Here is a 16,728-nt window from a genome sequence, read left to right as displayed (position 1 = left end):
TGAATTTCAAATGCGGCAATTCAAAAGTGAGCATGAATGATGGAACCATTTGGCCCACGAATGCCAAATACTGTCCGTTTAAACTGTGCAGACCAGTCACTGGATGAGTTGCAAATTGGAAGTTACCAAACGAGCCCGCTTGGCCGTTCTGGAAGGACATCGACCATGGGCAAACAACGGAAATGCCTCAGCCTGAAGCCGTTTTGACAAATCGTCTCTCTCCCCGGCTTGGTACATGTCAAAACGTTGGCTCCCAGCTTAGCACTCTCATGTTGGGCCACAGCCGATATCACACTTCAAGTCTGAACACATCAGTCTTGTTTAGAAGGATGCCGGGTATCATATCCACACGTGTACAGCATGTCCTGGTAAAAGCAATCAAGAACAACTGAAATGTGACTGTAATACAGTGAGGTAAATTCTTTTTACGGAAAGCATTACGGGTAATTCTACAAGCGCGGAGAATTTGGAGATTTGCAATCTTATCCATAGTTGCAGCATGCAGTAAACGACGACAGAGGAATTTAAAAATGAAACAACCACTGCCTGACAAGCACTGGCCTTTTCTTTTAGGGTTTTTCGTACTATATGTGATGCACTTCGTTGCCAATGAAGTTTCAATTGTCGGACAGTGCTTGTCTCGTCCTTGTGTGTGTGTGTGTGTGTGTGTGTGTGTGTGTGTGTGTGTGTGTGTGTGTGTGTGTGTGTGTGTGTGTGTGTGTGTGTGTGTGTGTGTGTGTGTGCGCGCGCGCGCGTGCATGTGTGCGTGCGTGCACGCTGTCATTTACTGCGCACGGCCATAATTGACGAATAGGACCCTGGAAGTCTGTTATCTTCTTAATCTTTCTCAATCAGTAGTTTTTTTTTTTTTGCTGTTAGTTTTGAACCATTACCAATTAGCACCCCTTACCATTATTCTCACAAGTTTATATTGACTGTAGTGAACTACACCTCCTGAGGAATTACTTTCGTAAATAATTTTCAAACTGCATTCATAAGAAATTTCCAAACTGTCCAGCTTATCATGAAATTCGGATCGAGAGAGTTAATTTAAGTGAGGTACACCGCATTGGTTCGTGACAGCAAAACAAACTTGCATGTTGGATTGAGACAATACATGCCGAGCCTGCAGGACAAGCCCACCTGACAGCGAATGCGCCCCTGGAACTCCTCTTGAGCCGAGGCCTCGTGTTCGGCAAGCTCGCGGGAATGCTCCTTGGCGAGGTGCCTCAGCTGCTCCTGCTGCGCTGGGCAGCGCTCACACAGGGTTCCGTCTCGAGCAGCACGTTCCAGCTCGGTTGCCCGCTGTGCCAACGCCTTTGTCTGCTCCCGGAGGCCTCGACAGGTGGCACAACCGGCCTGCAGAAAGAAAGGGAGGGAGCTTATAAACGTCTTTATTTAGTACTTCTATCACATTTATTTTTAACTTCGCAAAGCCGAATGTATCATTATCCCCTTCAGGGAGCTGTATCCACTATTGTGCATGCCACGATCATGCATTCATCCAAAGCAAAAGTGCTGATGAAAATAATACATTATGTCTCACAAGAGTCTTGAAAAGCTTTCAATCTGACCTGTGCTGTCAGTTTGAATATTATGTGTATTGTATAGAAATAAAATGAGTGTGAAGGTATATGGCAGTATGTTGGCTTATGGCATCAGCATGTCGTCACGTAGCGGGTTCACTTCTTTCACTGTCTTTTCACAATGTTTTATACACAGCACTGATGGTGGGACATTGTTCATACATTTGAAAGAACGAAAACAAGAATAAAATGCAAGAGAAGACGTAGTACTAATCGGGAAAAGGATAAAAAAATCCCCAAGACATTTGGCAGATTCAACTGAAGTTTAAATCTATATAATGCAGAGCATTGCACGAATCGCTGCGGCACAAGACGCCGATGCGCGCCAAGGATTGGGACATAATCTCGGGTGATCACTTTCGGCGTGCTTATTTCAATAAAACAAACTTTCACTGCCACTGCGAAGGAATACCGAGACAATAAATAGGAACTTCTGTGGACGCGAATGGTCAAATGGTTGAATTACAAGCGGCTGCTGGCAAACAGACTTCTCTAATCGCGTGCTGCACGACCAAGAGGGACTTTGCAGTCTACAGAGAGCTAAATAAGCTAAAGCGCAATTTCTTTTTGTGAAAATTTGATACCCAAGAAAGTGTCTGCAAAGATCACTATATTTTGCAGTTGTGTAGGACAAAACTTAATAAATGCAGCTCCTAGACAAAACCTAATGACACATTCAAAATCTGCTCGAAGAACTCTCTGATTAGCTCAATTTTCAAACCTCTCGAACTTTTTTTTTTTTTTTCGTAACAGCATCTCCCCTTAAAGTAGGTTGAAGCACACACGCAGGCAGAATTTGGAACCAACTAGTGCAAGGCAGGTAATTGGAGATCGCCGGGTGAGGACTTTGTCCTGCAGTAGACATAAAGATAGGTTGACGACGATATGCTACCAACCTTGAGGAGGCGTTCACAGTCCCGCTGCGTAGCATCCAGGCGGTCTTGCAATGCCAGTACCCGCTGCCTGTGACCCTCCCGCTCTTCACGTAGCCTCAGGCTCAGCCGCTCCAGTGCGTCCGTAACGTCCGTGGTCGAATTCACGCAGGCCACGCCTGCGCCCAGCTCGTGCAGCTCCTCCTCCGCGAGGCACTGTGTCAGCCAGGAACGCAGCAGAGACGGCGCACCTTCTGCCACGGCTGCAGCCCTGTTGCACAGCTCCTGCACCGACTTCTCCGTTGCGTCGTCTGCAGACGGAGAAGCCGCTGCCTGCTCGTCTTGACGCAGAGCCCTCGTGCACTGCCGAACGGCCTCCTCAACATGAGATACATACGCCCTCAGCACCGCCGAGATGCAGTTTGCGGTGGCGAGGTCGCGGACTACAGGAACCAGCTCTCTGTTGAGAAGGTCGCGCGGAAGGTTTGCCGAGCAGTAGCTCTCCAGCTCGGCCAGGCACGAAGCTCGCAGTTCTCTGCGCACCTTCAGAAATTCCTGCCTCATGGCGCCCTCTAGCTGCCTCAACAGCGACGCTGCATCTGCCGACGATGTTGAAACGGTCCCTGAGGTTGAGCAAAGACTTTGACAAAGGCTGTCGCTGACGTGGGCCCTCGCCGCCGACAGCGCCTCCATGACTGCGCCCAGCACAGCTTCCTGCTCCGCCACGTTCTGAAGGGCGTCTGGCTCGAGGTCCGACGTTGGATGGATGTCGAGGCACTCGGAGAGCCTCTGAACGACCAGTACCTGACGGCTCTTGTTGAAGCGCTCTGCCGCGCTGCCCAGTGACTTGAGGCGCGACGAAAGCTCCTCGACCTCGGCGGCGACGCCTTCAGTTCCTCGCGAGCTCTCGAGTTCTGTGAGTTGGCAGTGACCTGTGGCTTCTCCCAATGGGTCCCATGACTTGTTATTTCCGGAGGTGACTAGCCTGAGGTCGTGTGAGCATGCCACTTGATCAAGCCTCTCCTCGAGAGCGAAGAGGATGAGAGACGTCTCTCTGAGGTGCGTGGCTAAGTTACCAAAGAAGTGCGCATCAAAGCCCGCTGCTATTGTTAGCTTCGAGCCGATGTGTTGCAAGAGCGCCAGGTTCCTCACCAAGCGGTCCTTGTTGCTCTCATCCATTGTCGTGTCCCTGGTACCTATGCGGTCTACGAGATGCTTGGGAAAAGAACCCATCACACCTGCTTCACGAAGTGAGATAAGTGCCTCGTGCAGCCATTCCAGGAGTGAATCAAGCCTTGCATCTAATGAATCTAGACAGTCACGGTAACTCGCCGGAGGCGATTCGCCACCGTGTTCTGGGAGCCGGAGGTCTGTGACACTTGTTGCCAGAGACAAGCTACTCCATCCGTCACCAGCCCCACCTCCGTCTAGAGCTTCCGTCTGAAGGCATATCCGAGGCCGTGCCAAATGCTTTGGCTGATCCAAGGCAGACTGGAGCCTCTGGTCCATGAGCTGGACACGAAGCAGGAGGCTTTGCTGGTCGCCTGAGAGGCTGTCCAGGGATGACCTTCGACCTGTCGGTGTGTCGGTGCTGAGGTCATCCGGGGCAGAAGCGTCGGATGCAGCCTCGTTGACGGGACCCTGGAACGCCTCCTCCAGAAGCGCAAGCTTGTGCTCCAGGTGCGTCAGCTTGACCTCGAGCTCTTTCGATGGGCTCGCCGCTGCTGCAGCTGCTGCAGCGGCAGCCTCCTTGCCCTTCAGCGAGAGTCGCCGCTTCTCCTGCTTGGAATCGGCACGTGCCAGTCTCTGTCGCAGCTGGCGCTGTGCCTTCTCCGACAGGGCAAGCTTCGCCGTGAGGTCATCGATGCGAGCAGTCATCAGCGCTAGCTGGGAAGCATGCAGCTCCTCAGCGCTCTTGGCATCCCGCTTGAGCGCAAGGCAACGAAGTTCGAGGTCGTCGAACGCGTCCTGCGATCTCTTCAGCTCGCGTCGAAGCACCCATGCTTCTTCCGCAGCGCGGGCCAGCTTTCCTTCCACCTCCAAGGTGGCAGAGTGACGCAGGGCTCGTGTCGTTGCCTCGACCCGCCGGCTGTTCTCAGAGATAAGGGTCTCCAGCTCTCCCCAGATGTTCCGCAGGCTCTCAGTGCCAGTCCCTCCTTCTTCCGCGGCTTTCCGCAGCTGCTCTTTAAGCCTGCTCAACTTTTCAACGCTGGCGGTGAGGAATGTCCCCAGGCTTTCGAGAGAGCGCGTCAGCACTTCGTCGTTGGGCAAGCCTCTCAGAAGAAAGCTTGCGCCTCCGTGTGGTATACTCCTCAGCTGTCCGAGCTCACGGTCGCGTGCCCTCAGTTGGTCTTCCAGCTCAGAGCACCGTGACTCTAGCTTTTTCGTTCGAAGCTCCCGCAGGGATGACGATCGACGAGACGTTCGTGCCACTGGAGGCCTCCGTGCAGAGGCTGGTGCGGCATCCGTCAGAGTAACACTAGTAGAGGTAGTTGCATCAGTTTTCGAAGGTGTGGCAGAACGGCTCGTGTCAGGAGGAGGCTTCGAATCCACGACATCCATGCCCTGAAGGGCGGCAGAAAAAAGACAAACAGGCACAGAGTTAATGTGAACCCCAACGCAACTCGCCAAAAATTCACTTGCGCCACTCAGATTTCTGTAGGCACGGAGAAATGAGTGAACTTTAGTTTGTCTGAAAACTTTTTGCCGTTTACAAGAGCTGTGGACAACAGCAGCAAAACTGGAAGTGACATCTTGTGCCACTTGGCCCTACTACAGTGCACTTGAGACATTTGTGTCTTGCGTGAGTGTTTTCATTGAAACTCATTAAAAAATTTATGGGGGTTTTACATGCCAAAACCACTTTCTGATTATGAGGCACACCATAGTGGGGGACTCCAGAAATTTTGACCACCTGGGGTTCTTTAACGTGCACCTAAATCTAAGTACACGGGTGTTAAAACTCATAAAAGACTGCATGTTAATAAGCATGTCACTACCAACACCTTATAGCAGAAGTTAAGCAGAATAGAATGTAGGTAAGTGCAGCACAGTCAAACTTCGTTAAACTGTAGTTGGCAAGAGCTTGGGAAAAGTATGCACTAAACGGTAGTACTGCTTAACCGAAATAGCAGGAGATCGCCCGCTTACCTGTCAAAAACAGAACCCAGAGAGAGTGCAATGAAAGGGCAAAAACATGCAGTATTTATTTACTTCGCGCAACAAAAGTCTGTTATTTTCAATTGATGTCCCGGCAGCCTAGCAGCGATGACCGCGACCTCAAACTTACCGAAGCTGCGAGCCACCTTTTCAGCCAGCCCCCTTTTCTCGGCAAACACTCGCACGGCAGATTCCTTGTTGGCGTTGCACATTCTCCGTGCACGGGCGTGGTACACTCTTAAAACGGTTGCACCCCTTTGTAGTGCATATTTGCCCCACAACAATAATCGTCATCAAGGCAGATGATGATTATTGTTGATCGCAAGCAAGGCAGCTTGCGTTTCCTTTCTTGAAAACTTGGCGCTCGCTACTTTCCTGTCGAGAATGCTGCGTCACACTGATAACGCGCATGCCGTTCGTGACTGGGAAGTACCGGACTCGCCGCGTTAAAGAAAGGAAACGCGGGCAAGACAGATGACGATTATTTTTGTGGGACAAGATAAGCCCCAAAGGATGTAAATTTTTCTGAGTGTAGCACTACAGAAGTCGCGGGGTGCATCTTTCATCGCAGGGTGCTATTCTCGTCGCAATGATTGCATTTATGGGGTTGGTGTAACGCGCAGCTTCTGCCACTGTCGGGCCTGAATCGCCCGTGTTGTCGCTTTTTGTGTCGTCCTCATCACTATCGTTAGGCGACACTTCGGCAACAACAGAGGCAAAGATGGCGAAAAGTCGAACCTCGTGGCCAACGTCTCTTTGCTATCGCAGCAGCGCTGCCGAACAACTTCACATTCCAAGTGCCACACACACACCGTAGTCAACGGTAGATCCCTGTTTCATGCAAGTGCCAACTTCTTCATGTCATGTTCGATAGCACGATCAATGTCCAATTTTTCTTGTTTGCTGAGCACCCAATGTTTTTTTATCTGAGCTTCGGCATGACGTGAACCCTTGTTTGCATGACGCTGAAATGAAGTTGATGTTGATGTGGCTTCAAGCGCAAGCACACAGGGCGCTTGGTGGCCGTTGTTCCGATCTTTGAGGCTTATTGTTCTTACGGGCCACCCGATCGGGACGACGCACCGCCATGAATGTGCGACTAAAGTGGAAACACTATGTGTTAACCGATACGTACGCAATAAGCTGGTACGGTTTATGCAGATACAAGATGCATTACATTCAATGGCCGCTGAGTCGAGGATTTAACTTTACTACTCTTAAAGTGAAACTACTGTTTAAGTGGGTACGGTTCAACGAGGTTTTACTGTATTATGTTTGTGAGCTTTCTGGTTAAACTTTACGTCACAAGATGTCACTACTGGCGTTGTTGCTGCCGTACACCTCTCGGGTGACCTGGTACTCTGCAAACAATAGTACTTTTAGAAACCAGCCAAAACTCTTTACTGAAGTGCCACTGACCACAGTGGGATCCCAGCTGCTCGAACGGTCGCTGCGAGCCATCTCGTCCGGTTCGTGCGACAAACCAGCACCGACTGGCTCGCCACCCTGAGTTGGCTGCGGCGACCGAAGCCGCCGGCTCTGCCGAGACCGCGAGTTCGACCGGGACCTGGCTCGTTCTTTCACCCTGCACGTCACAGAAGCATGGGGTGCCACACGCCAGAGATGAGCAAATGCCATAAACACAGCAGCTTACATCATCAAAAGCAAGGGTGTAGATACCAATCAATAATAACGCTCCTAAGGACAGGACCAAATGCATAACAGAAATCTTTCACTTGTTAACCCTCGACTGATGTAGCACAACAGCGGTTAAGAGCTCATAACTGGGTTTGCTGTGTCCTTCTGTTTGTCTGTTCTTTCAATTATGCCAATGACGATGGTCGTCACTGTCAAGTCATCATCGTGTTGTTTTCAGGGCACAGCTGCATTTCGAACTTCACTCTTGCCATATAGCTTGGAAAAATACCTTTGGCTGGCACCACCAGTGAGATCTGAACTTATGTCCTGACAGAAACATGCAGGTGGGAGTAAATGTGCTAACCACTGTGCTATGACACATGTTTGCATTTTGGAAGCCACAATGAGCAATACAACAGCGGACTGGGATGACATGCAAGTTTTGCAAGGAAAGAGTTGTTCTTGAGAAGATGGCGGTGTCGGCTGCGATGCTCTGCAGCTGTAGCAGTAAATGCGTTGATTTATTGTTTGATTAATTGATGTTTTATGACACACGGGCATCTCAGGCTATAGAGCAGCAAACAAGTTCAAAGCTGGAGGAATCCCTGGAGTCTGCTACTTCTTAGAGGTACTTGCTTGAAAGCAAAATCAGGTAAGGTTTTCTTCAACACCAATCGGGGGCCTGTGCAAAAGATTTCATTATTCCACGAAACCATTTTCTATGCTCAGAAGAAATCCCAGGTCTTTTCGATTTGTCAAATCTCTGGCCAGTCCTGGGCACCTTGGAATGACACTTCAAAGAGACCCTCTGACCGATTTCCATCCATCCTTCCAAACCCTTCGACCATCTGTCACCCCACGTGCAGACCCTACCTCGATATAGCCGTACGGTTGAGCGGCGGGGACGGCGGAAGAGTCCGCGACGGGTCCTCCACAACATCTTCCTCGTCCTCGTCAACGATGGAGAAATACTCGGAGTGGTCGTCGCTCGATGAGGTCTCGTGGGGAGGCCGTCCTTCGAGGGCAGGGAGGTTGGGCGGTGCTGGCGAAGGAGACGGTGCCGCCACCTGCGCGGCTGTCGTCATCACCGCCGATGTCGCTGTCACCAGACCGGGCGCCGGTGCGTCTTTAGAGAGGATGCTCATGCTGCTGCGGTTCCTCACTGCCTGACGAATTGCCTGTACCCAGTTGGTGCGAATTCCGGCAGTCACGGCACAGAGGATGACCTCGTCCGCTTCCCACAGCTTTTTCCATGCAACAAAAGAAAAAAAAAAGGAGGGGTTGTTGACCCTTGCTTTGTTGGTGATTGCTCCAGAGATCTCGCAAATTTCCTTACGAAATGACACAATGAAGCCAACACGGCCCATTTGCATAGATTAAAATGATTAAAGGTCTGACTAGAAAATTAAGCAGTGCTGCAGAGATAAGGACACATACAGTCTGCTTCTGTTAACTTGATGGGACCGACAAAATTGGTCAAATTATCTGGCGGGCCCCGACTCTAGCATATCCCCAAATCAAATGCACATCTATTTCTTATGGATTCAAATGAGGAAACTAATGTATAAGTAAGATGAGATCTCTTAAACAAAGTAGAATTTAAAAGGACGGCCAATTTCTTAGCCAGAAGAACGTAGCGATCCTCCGATTCTGGCAAAAGGGAAAAAGACGAAACCAGCCAACCTTAACTCTACAGAATCAAAATTTTTTCGGTTAATGTCCATTGTCACCGCTCTCAGACAGCCACTTCATCATTGTCTAGGAAGAATTACATGTCCTCCGTACAGTTCCTAGTGCGTTTGACATTCTGCCTTTATCAAACAACTCCTCAACAACAGCAAACAGGATGGTGGCCCACACCTAGACTAACCAGTTCACTAGTTAGTCCTGCAACGAATGCAATTCTGTTTAATGCCAAAAAAATCTGACGCAACGTCTCACATCTAACTTAACACATAGAATAACTTATCGTTTGAAGTTGCTTTCATAATCGGACTGAAAACGGCTTATCATCTTCATTTCATTGTCTCGCCGCCATGCATAGTCTCCCTCTTGTGATGACAATGCCGATGACAATGGCTAGATGGCTCTAACATTCGGTTGTTATGAAAACGGTTTCGGTTTCGTATTGCATTATCAGCCATAACTATTCTCGCCAAGTGGGCTGTCAAATCTTCTGGCCAAAAAGCCCTGCCCAAAGAAACTGTTGACTAAGGCTTAATTCAAGAAGCGCAAACGTAGTAAGCTTGACAAAGCTGCAAAAATGACCATGCATATCTTGGGTTGCTCGGGCTCCACTAGCCTGGCATGCATTGGCGTCCTGTGCTGCAATGCTTCGCATCACGTAGATGTCAACTGCAGCCGAGTCTGCCAAATGTTTTAGTGACTTCGGATAATACGTTTTCTCGGTTCACAAGTTTTTTTTCTCTTGCTTTTTTTCTCAAATGTGTGAACGAGGTGTTACTACGCATAGGACCCAGTTACTTTTGCTAGCAGCCTAACTTCCTACGAAATCACCGTCGTGCCAGAACTTGACTAACCGGCAGTGCTTACCATAATGACAAAGGCGTAGTTGCGATCCAAATCGACCTCTTTGACTTCGCGTACGATTCGCAGGTCCAGGGTGGCACTTGGGTCGCCAGAGTCCTCCGCTGATGGGTCGTTGAAGTGCGTCAGCGAGGTGTTTCGAAGTACGAACCAGTGTTTCGACCATTCACCATCTGGGCCAAGCCGCATCAGCCAGCCTTTCTTGACAAACAGATCCTGTATAGGGCATCATCGGTTCGTGGTTAGAAGATATCCACGATGCAAAAAAAAAAAATTATGTCATGAAGACATGGTGCAAAAAAAAAACTGGAGGACGCTTAAGCTTCGCCTTCAAGAGTGGAACGCAAGAGCATTCCCGTCGACCCGCCAAGGAATATAAGACAATGGGCTACGGCACAGCGACTACGCGCCCCGCATCGGACGCGGTGAGCGTCGAGCAACGCAGCGTTCGGTGCGGCAACGAAATGTGCGCCTCAGCAAGCGACGCACGCCTGAGCCTTAGAAACAGCTCGTTTTTAAGGCAACACCGCATTCACTAGAGGCGCGTTTGTACTGCTTTGAAGCATCGAACTCGTGGCTCAGTGCTAGCGGCTCCGTCTCACACTCCGGAGACCCTGGTTCGATTCCCACCCAGCCCATCTTGCAAGTTGTTTTTTATTCATGAAGTGCCTGCTGGGATTTATCGCTCACGGCCAACGCCGCCGACGCCGACGACACCGGCTTTTCTGCGACACGAGCTCCTTAACGCTGTCGCGTTAAAAAAATTAACGAGCACAGATCTGACATGCGCCATGGAAGCTGTGCTTAGAATGTGCTTAAGATGGCAAGAAAATGGTGACTAAATTTTGTGAAGAAATTTAGGGGTTATCTCATGCACTGATGTAATCTAACGTCAGCAACATAGACAAGGTTGTGCATGCATGTGTTGTTGCCCAAAAGCAAATATGTGGCGCACAAAATCGTATAAGTACGAAACAATGCATCTCAATTGACTTGAATCATCGTCATCAGTTCATCCATCGTAGGCATTCCTAGAAAGACATGCTTGTGATGCGCACAACGCAAGTATACAGATCACCACTGGTTGATCTAGATTGCTCTGTGGCTAGATATATAAATAGCTGTTGACAGTGAACGATGTCATCTCTTTCAACAACTACCAACCATGTTACTATTGCTGTTACCAAGTTGTAATGTTGACATAGTAGACACAAGGCTTGTTAAAAAAGGGCTTAAATTTCTTCAGCACGTCATAACCTGTCTTCCCAATTGCAACCGTTATGCCCACATGACATTAGTAAGGGAAGTTAATAATAATAACCATTTCAGAAAAATGAATAATTTTGAGCATGGCACTTGTTTATTTACTGTAAGCTTGGCTACTAAATCTCACTAGTCGATGCCACAAGCTGCATTGTCGTCAAAACTGTCGGAGAAATCGTCCTCGTCAGATGCTTCCCAGGCATCCTCGGCACTCCAAATGACTTCGTCTTCAGTGCGGTCAAGGGCATTGAGTGCACAGCAGTTCTTAAAGCCAGTCTGGACAATCTCGAGACTGGCATTAAGGCAGGCATGACGGAGGAACTCCGTTAGCTTGGTACTTTTGCAAGCTCTGTTCACGAACAGAGGTAGATTTTTTGGTCAAGAATAGAGGTCGACAGCTCACTTTGGGCAAGATTCTCGGAGCAAAATAGATCGACCCCTATTTGAATAAATATGGTACTCAACAGGCAAAGTCGTGTAACTAAAGAATGAAAAGTACCGCAGTATGTAGAGTACCATGTAAGATCATGTAAGATCATGTTTAAAAAAGGTTACTCAAAGCGAACAAAACGGTCTATTGTGCAACTAAAATCCAACCTACACCTACCTCAGGCAAACTGTCACCTATGAGCTGGCTGATCCCACCGTCACATGCCGTGGCATCCAGCGTGCCACTTCCCTGACCACAGCCGTCGGGAACACCTCGTGACTGCATGGGCATTTGACATCTCCGTCAGATCACTCTGAACAGCTAAGTGGTAAAAACCTTTAATCCCACAAAAGAAATTTAGTGAAACAATGGGGTTTAACTTCCCAAAGCAACCGATGGGCTATGAGTATATGCCATAGTGGGGGTCTCCAGAATGATTTCGACCACTTCGTATTTTTAAATTTATAGTCGACTGATTTTTCGGGCACCCAATTTTTCCGACATGCCTGATAGTTCGGGCACCTTCACAGCATTGCCATGTACACCATAGAGGCAATATGTAAGGATGGCTGAAATTTCGGACGCTCACAACTTTTGCCGCCCAATTTTTCGGACTTCTTGCTGTGAGCGCAGGTTCGAAATGGCATTACTCAAAGCCACCACTGCTGCCAATCTGATTACCGTGCAGCCTCAAACCAGCACTCCCGCATGACAATCTACTGGCAGCCATAGCTAGCTGTAGCCACGGCAGCCACCGTAGACATTTGTGTTCGGCCACATGGTGTCTGGTGCCTGGTCGTTTTATGCTGTCATGCATTCTGCAACGCTAGGCCTAGCAGCATAAGTGTTCCCTACTGAGCCTCCGTAGCCATGATCATTGGCACTGACTCCAACTTTGTCACCCTCGCCAATGGCTTCAAAGCACTGAAAACATGGCAAAGGTCAAGCATTGCATAATGCCGGTTCCCAAACGTCAGCTTCACCGCAGCATAGCGGTGTTGCGCGGTCAAGCACACGCAACGTATTGCGGTGAAGCACACAAGGAGTGGAAAAGGGGCCACTCTCATTGGACACAGTCATCATCATCATCAGCCTGGTTACGCCCACTGCAGGGCAAAGGCCTCTCCCATACTTCTCCAACTACCCCGGTCATGTACTAATTGTGGCCATGTTGTCCCTGCAAACTTCCTAATCTCACCTGCCAACCTAACTTTCTGCCACGCCCTGCTACGCTTCCCTTTCCTTGGGATCCAGTCCGTAACCCTTAATGACCATCGGTTATCTTCCCTCCTCATTACATGTCCTGCCCATGCCCATTTCTTTTTCTTGATTTCAACTAAGATGTCATTAACCCGCATTTGTTCCCTCACTCAATCCGCTCTTTTCTTATCTCTTAACGTTACACCTACCATTCTTCTTTCCACAGCCCGTTGCGTCGTCCTGGACACAGTATGTGCTCCTTAATTATACACCCACCACCTCCTGTTACAGCATGAGCACCGAGATGCCTAATAAGTGTACTAACAGGCCTTCAGAGCTATTTCGGATTTGAGTCCTTGAAGACAGTAAAAGACATGGGCTCGTTTTTTTCTGACTGCCCGACTTTTCTGACATTTTCATAACCCCTAGGGAGCCCGAAAAATCACAATGCTGACTGTACATCAGCATAAATTGAAACAGGAAAGAAAATAACTGATCGGAACGCTTGTTACAAGTAATTGCATGGAACTGCAACATGAAATCGCTCTGCAGCCGGTCTGCAAGCAAGGAGCAGTTAATTATAATTAACAGCCACTAAGCTGTTAATTATATTGATAAAGATGACTTGAAAAGCAGAAAGCTTGTGGCCAGATCTCCAAACAAGATCCAATAACTGTAGCAAAAGAGAAATCAAATTTAAAATTTTTGTAATGCATTTCATGAAATTGAACAGTTTGCTTCAAGACCTTGTAAATGGCTTAACGAATGTAAAAGGTTGGGCTAAGTGCTATACCCTTACTAAGTATCTGACAGGCAAGAAATAAAAAGTGGCAAGAATGCAAGATAAACAGAAAACACTAGAAAATGACATTTCCCTGTTTTGAGGGACTTCGATGACTGTAAACCATGCGAGTCACTCTAAAACCTCATACAATCAAACTTGATTACTTATAGATTAAACTCGGTCATATCTCTTACATAGAACAATGAGTGAACACAGTAATGCTCCAGCAAGAATGTCTAGCAAAACGTATGGTTACATCAAACGAAAATTGTGCTAGCTGTTAGACCAAACGTCACCACATGGTTCCATGTGTTGGCTTTCTTCCTCAAAGTTGTTACTATCTGGCTGTAATGAAGAAAAAATAATAATAATAATAGACAAGCACTTTTTTTATTGCAACGGCAATTATACGGGCACTCCAGGTGCATTCCCGCCATCGGCGTTGCCGTGAGTTTCCGCGTAAAGTCAAAGTCGATAACATCGCGACTGTGTGACGTATGCTGTATGTGCGATGAAAGTGTACGAGGATGAGAAGACCATAGTGGTCTGACCTCGGTAAAACACGTTGTGGGGCTAGTTGGTGCATAGCTTTCAAAAAGCGTCTTGTCCTGTCTTTTGTTCCTTCTTTGTGTGCCGTTACCGTTGGCACTTCATTTTTTGAAAGTCTGATCTTGCCCACGCAAGGGAAGAAGGTGGGAAGGAAGTGCGCCGTTTTCCATCGTGCGCAAGGCACCAAGGCAAGGGGGGGGGGGGTTCTACTCCGGCGACGGATGCTTATGGCTCAGCCGAGCGGGCTGCGTCTTGAAAGTGATGTGCAATGGGGAAAGAGTGCGCCGAGTGTCGATAGCTTTGTGTGCGCTGTGTTCTCGCCGCGAAGGTCGTACTGAAGCGAGTGGCCGCACAAAGGTCAATTCACTCACCGATGCTGCCGCAGTTCCTCACACCATTTTGACACCGAGCGTCCGCGATCACCGAGTGAGATGTGTTCACGTTTACTTGTGGGCTTGTGACACCATTCTTGTTAACGTAGTTAATAAGGCAATGTTTACCAGTTTATACACCGATAAAGCTACTATCCTTACTTGGTGCAGCTGCCTGATAATTTGCTATCGCAATTGCAATGCTATCACAATGATTTGCCTTTTGGGCGAAACTGTGACTTTCTTCTTTCTCCACAGCACACACTGCATGTGGATAGCTAACTATGCAACCATACATCAAGTCAAGCCGTGCCAACAGCCAGCCTCTTCAGTTCTCAACTTTGGCAAAAGAAGAAAAATAAATAACAGCGCATACTTACTGCCCAGTATGATGTGCATGGCCTGCATGCACCGGTCAATAACCACACCATTTTACAATGTCGGTATGTTCCCCTGTCAGTTAATCAGTGGCTATTCCGGTAAAGTATATTTAGAAAGGAAATGAGAATACTAAAGTCAGACGTGCTTTTAGTAATGAAATTTAACAGAACTCTTCATGCTACATGCTACATCGAAATTATAAGCATTTTTTTCCGAGTCTGATACAAAACAGGTTTGACTGCATAATGCGTAAGATTTAATAGTACTTCGCTACGCTCATCCCCTGACTCACCGCATGCTTTTCCTGAGAACTCCCGCCGCCAGGCAGCACCACGTTCCACTGCGGCACGTCGCGACAAGGCGGCGAGTGGGGCACGGCGCAGCCCCCATCGCCCCCGTCCCGCCGCGAATTCTCGCCCGATCGCCACGAGCGGTGATTCTCCTGGTGGAGCAGGTTGGGCGACGGTGGCAAGCTCTTGGTCTCGTTCTGCCAACGGCTCAGCAGAAGCTGCTGCGCCATCGACACATCTGGGGAAGCAGAAACGGGAGCCCAGTGTCACCTGACTGGACGCTGCAGTTCAATTTCCATTTTCACGCATGTGACCCAACACCTCTTGAGAAATTTCAATCTTGGCATATTACTCGAGGCACCATGTGGAAGGTAAGTTCTGGTCCCACATTGTTCGGGACCGTTCTTACATATATAAAAAAAAAAATGAATGTGCCTGATGGTGGGACGCGAGACAGAATCCCACAGGGCAATAGCTCAATGCTTTATCCATTAGGTCATAGATGCATGCATAGCACGACTGAATGACGACCTTTCCAGTCTCCTTCCTTTATGCAAGTTGGCGCTTTGAGGCGGTTGGAATGTGCATTTTGTGACATAGCAACAATTTGCTTTGAAAAGGGGGAAATGCACAATTCTTTACCCTGTCCTACTCTGGTGGCAGCTAATGCTTTGAGACGCTATGCGACAGTGCAATGCCTTCTGGACCGGCACAGTTTGCCTACTGCATCACTTCCAGAATTGGCCAAGGTCGCAAAAAAAAAAATGGGCTGTAATGCTGCATCAACAGAGTATGATAGAATCAGTTGTCATGCTATTGTCGCTGTGATCTAGCCATGTTGTTTTTCAAGTCATCATCATTGCCACAGCTGGCATGCATGCATGCATCTCTCTCTCTCTCTCTCTCTCTCACACACACACACACACACACACACACACACACACACACGCACGCACGCACGCACGCACGCGCGCATGCGCGCGCGCACGCACGCACACACACACACACACACACACACACACACACTTGTTCCCTTTATACAAAGCTGCTGCCCCCTCAGAAACACTTTGCAGAACCCTAAACAATGCCAGGTAGTGAGGTACCAGCAAAATTATTTGCCTAACTTTTTCTTCTCAAAGTGTGGAGCATCAACATGATCATTTTTGGTTCAGATGACTCCACCCTATTACTTATTTTCGTTCTATGACACATTTATAGTATCTGGTTTCAGAAATAGCTAGCTACACAGTACTACTACTACTACTGCTACTACTGCTACTACTACTACTACTACTACTACTACTACTACTACTACTACTACTACTACTACTACTAGCACCTGTGTCGTCACCTTCTCGTGCCCTGTTGTCTGTACTGTTTCTTCAATATGTCTGCTTCTTTTGATGTGAAATGTCTTTAATTAGAAAGGGTCAAAGGATGTCATTAGCTGAAACCGTATGTAACGGAAACACGTTTTAGCATTATCACTTATATCTTTGCAACCATACCACCCACAGACCTTACTTTTGTGCTGTTGAGTCGAGGAAAGAAGCCATTACTCGGTCATGCATGTATTGCGTGCACAGATGGCGCCATTGTAGCACCATGCTTGACAAGACTGGGCCTGATTTCAGCCTTGTGCGCGGAGTTGAAGGAGG

The 16,728-nt window shown here is 48.4% G+C and overlaps 1 protein-coding gene across 1 annotated transcript in view; it reads right to left on the bottom strand.

Annotated features, from left to right (window-relative positions):
• osp (myosin phosphatase Rho interacting protein outspread) overlaps positions 1–16,728 on the bottom strand; it is a 108,444-nt gene that overhangs the window by 18,659 nt on the left and 73,057 nt on the right. Inside the window, exons 9-15 of the mRNA XM_070524104.1 lie at positions 15,073–15,308; positions 11,673–11,774; positions 9,809–10,018; positions 8,129–8,499; positions 7,037–7,202; positions 2,483–5,023; positions 1,144–1,359 (exon numbers count right to left, since the gene is read on the bottom strand). Of these exons, the coding sequence (XP_070380205.1) occupies positions 1,144–1,359; positions 2,483–5,023; positions 7,037–7,202; positions 8,129–8,499; positions 9,809–10,018; positions 11,673–11,774; positions 15,073–15,308 (3,842 nt within the window). The remainder of the gene's footprint in view (positions 1–1,143; positions 1,360–2,482; positions 5,024–7,036; positions 7,203–8,128; positions 8,500–9,808; positions 10,019–11,672; positions 11,775–15,072; positions 15,309–16,728) is intronic.

The sequence above is a fragment of the Dermacentor albipictus genome, chromosome 8 (genome assembly GCF_038994185.2).
Source record: "Dermacentor albipictus isolate Rhodes 1998 colony chromosome 8, USDA_Dalb.pri_finalv2, whole genome shotgun sequence".
Taxonomy (NCBI): Eukaryota; Metazoa; Arthropoda; class Arachnida; order Ixodida; family Ixodidae; genus Dermacentor; species Dermacentor albipictus.
This window is presented reverse-complemented; position numbering and strand designations above follow the sequence as displayed.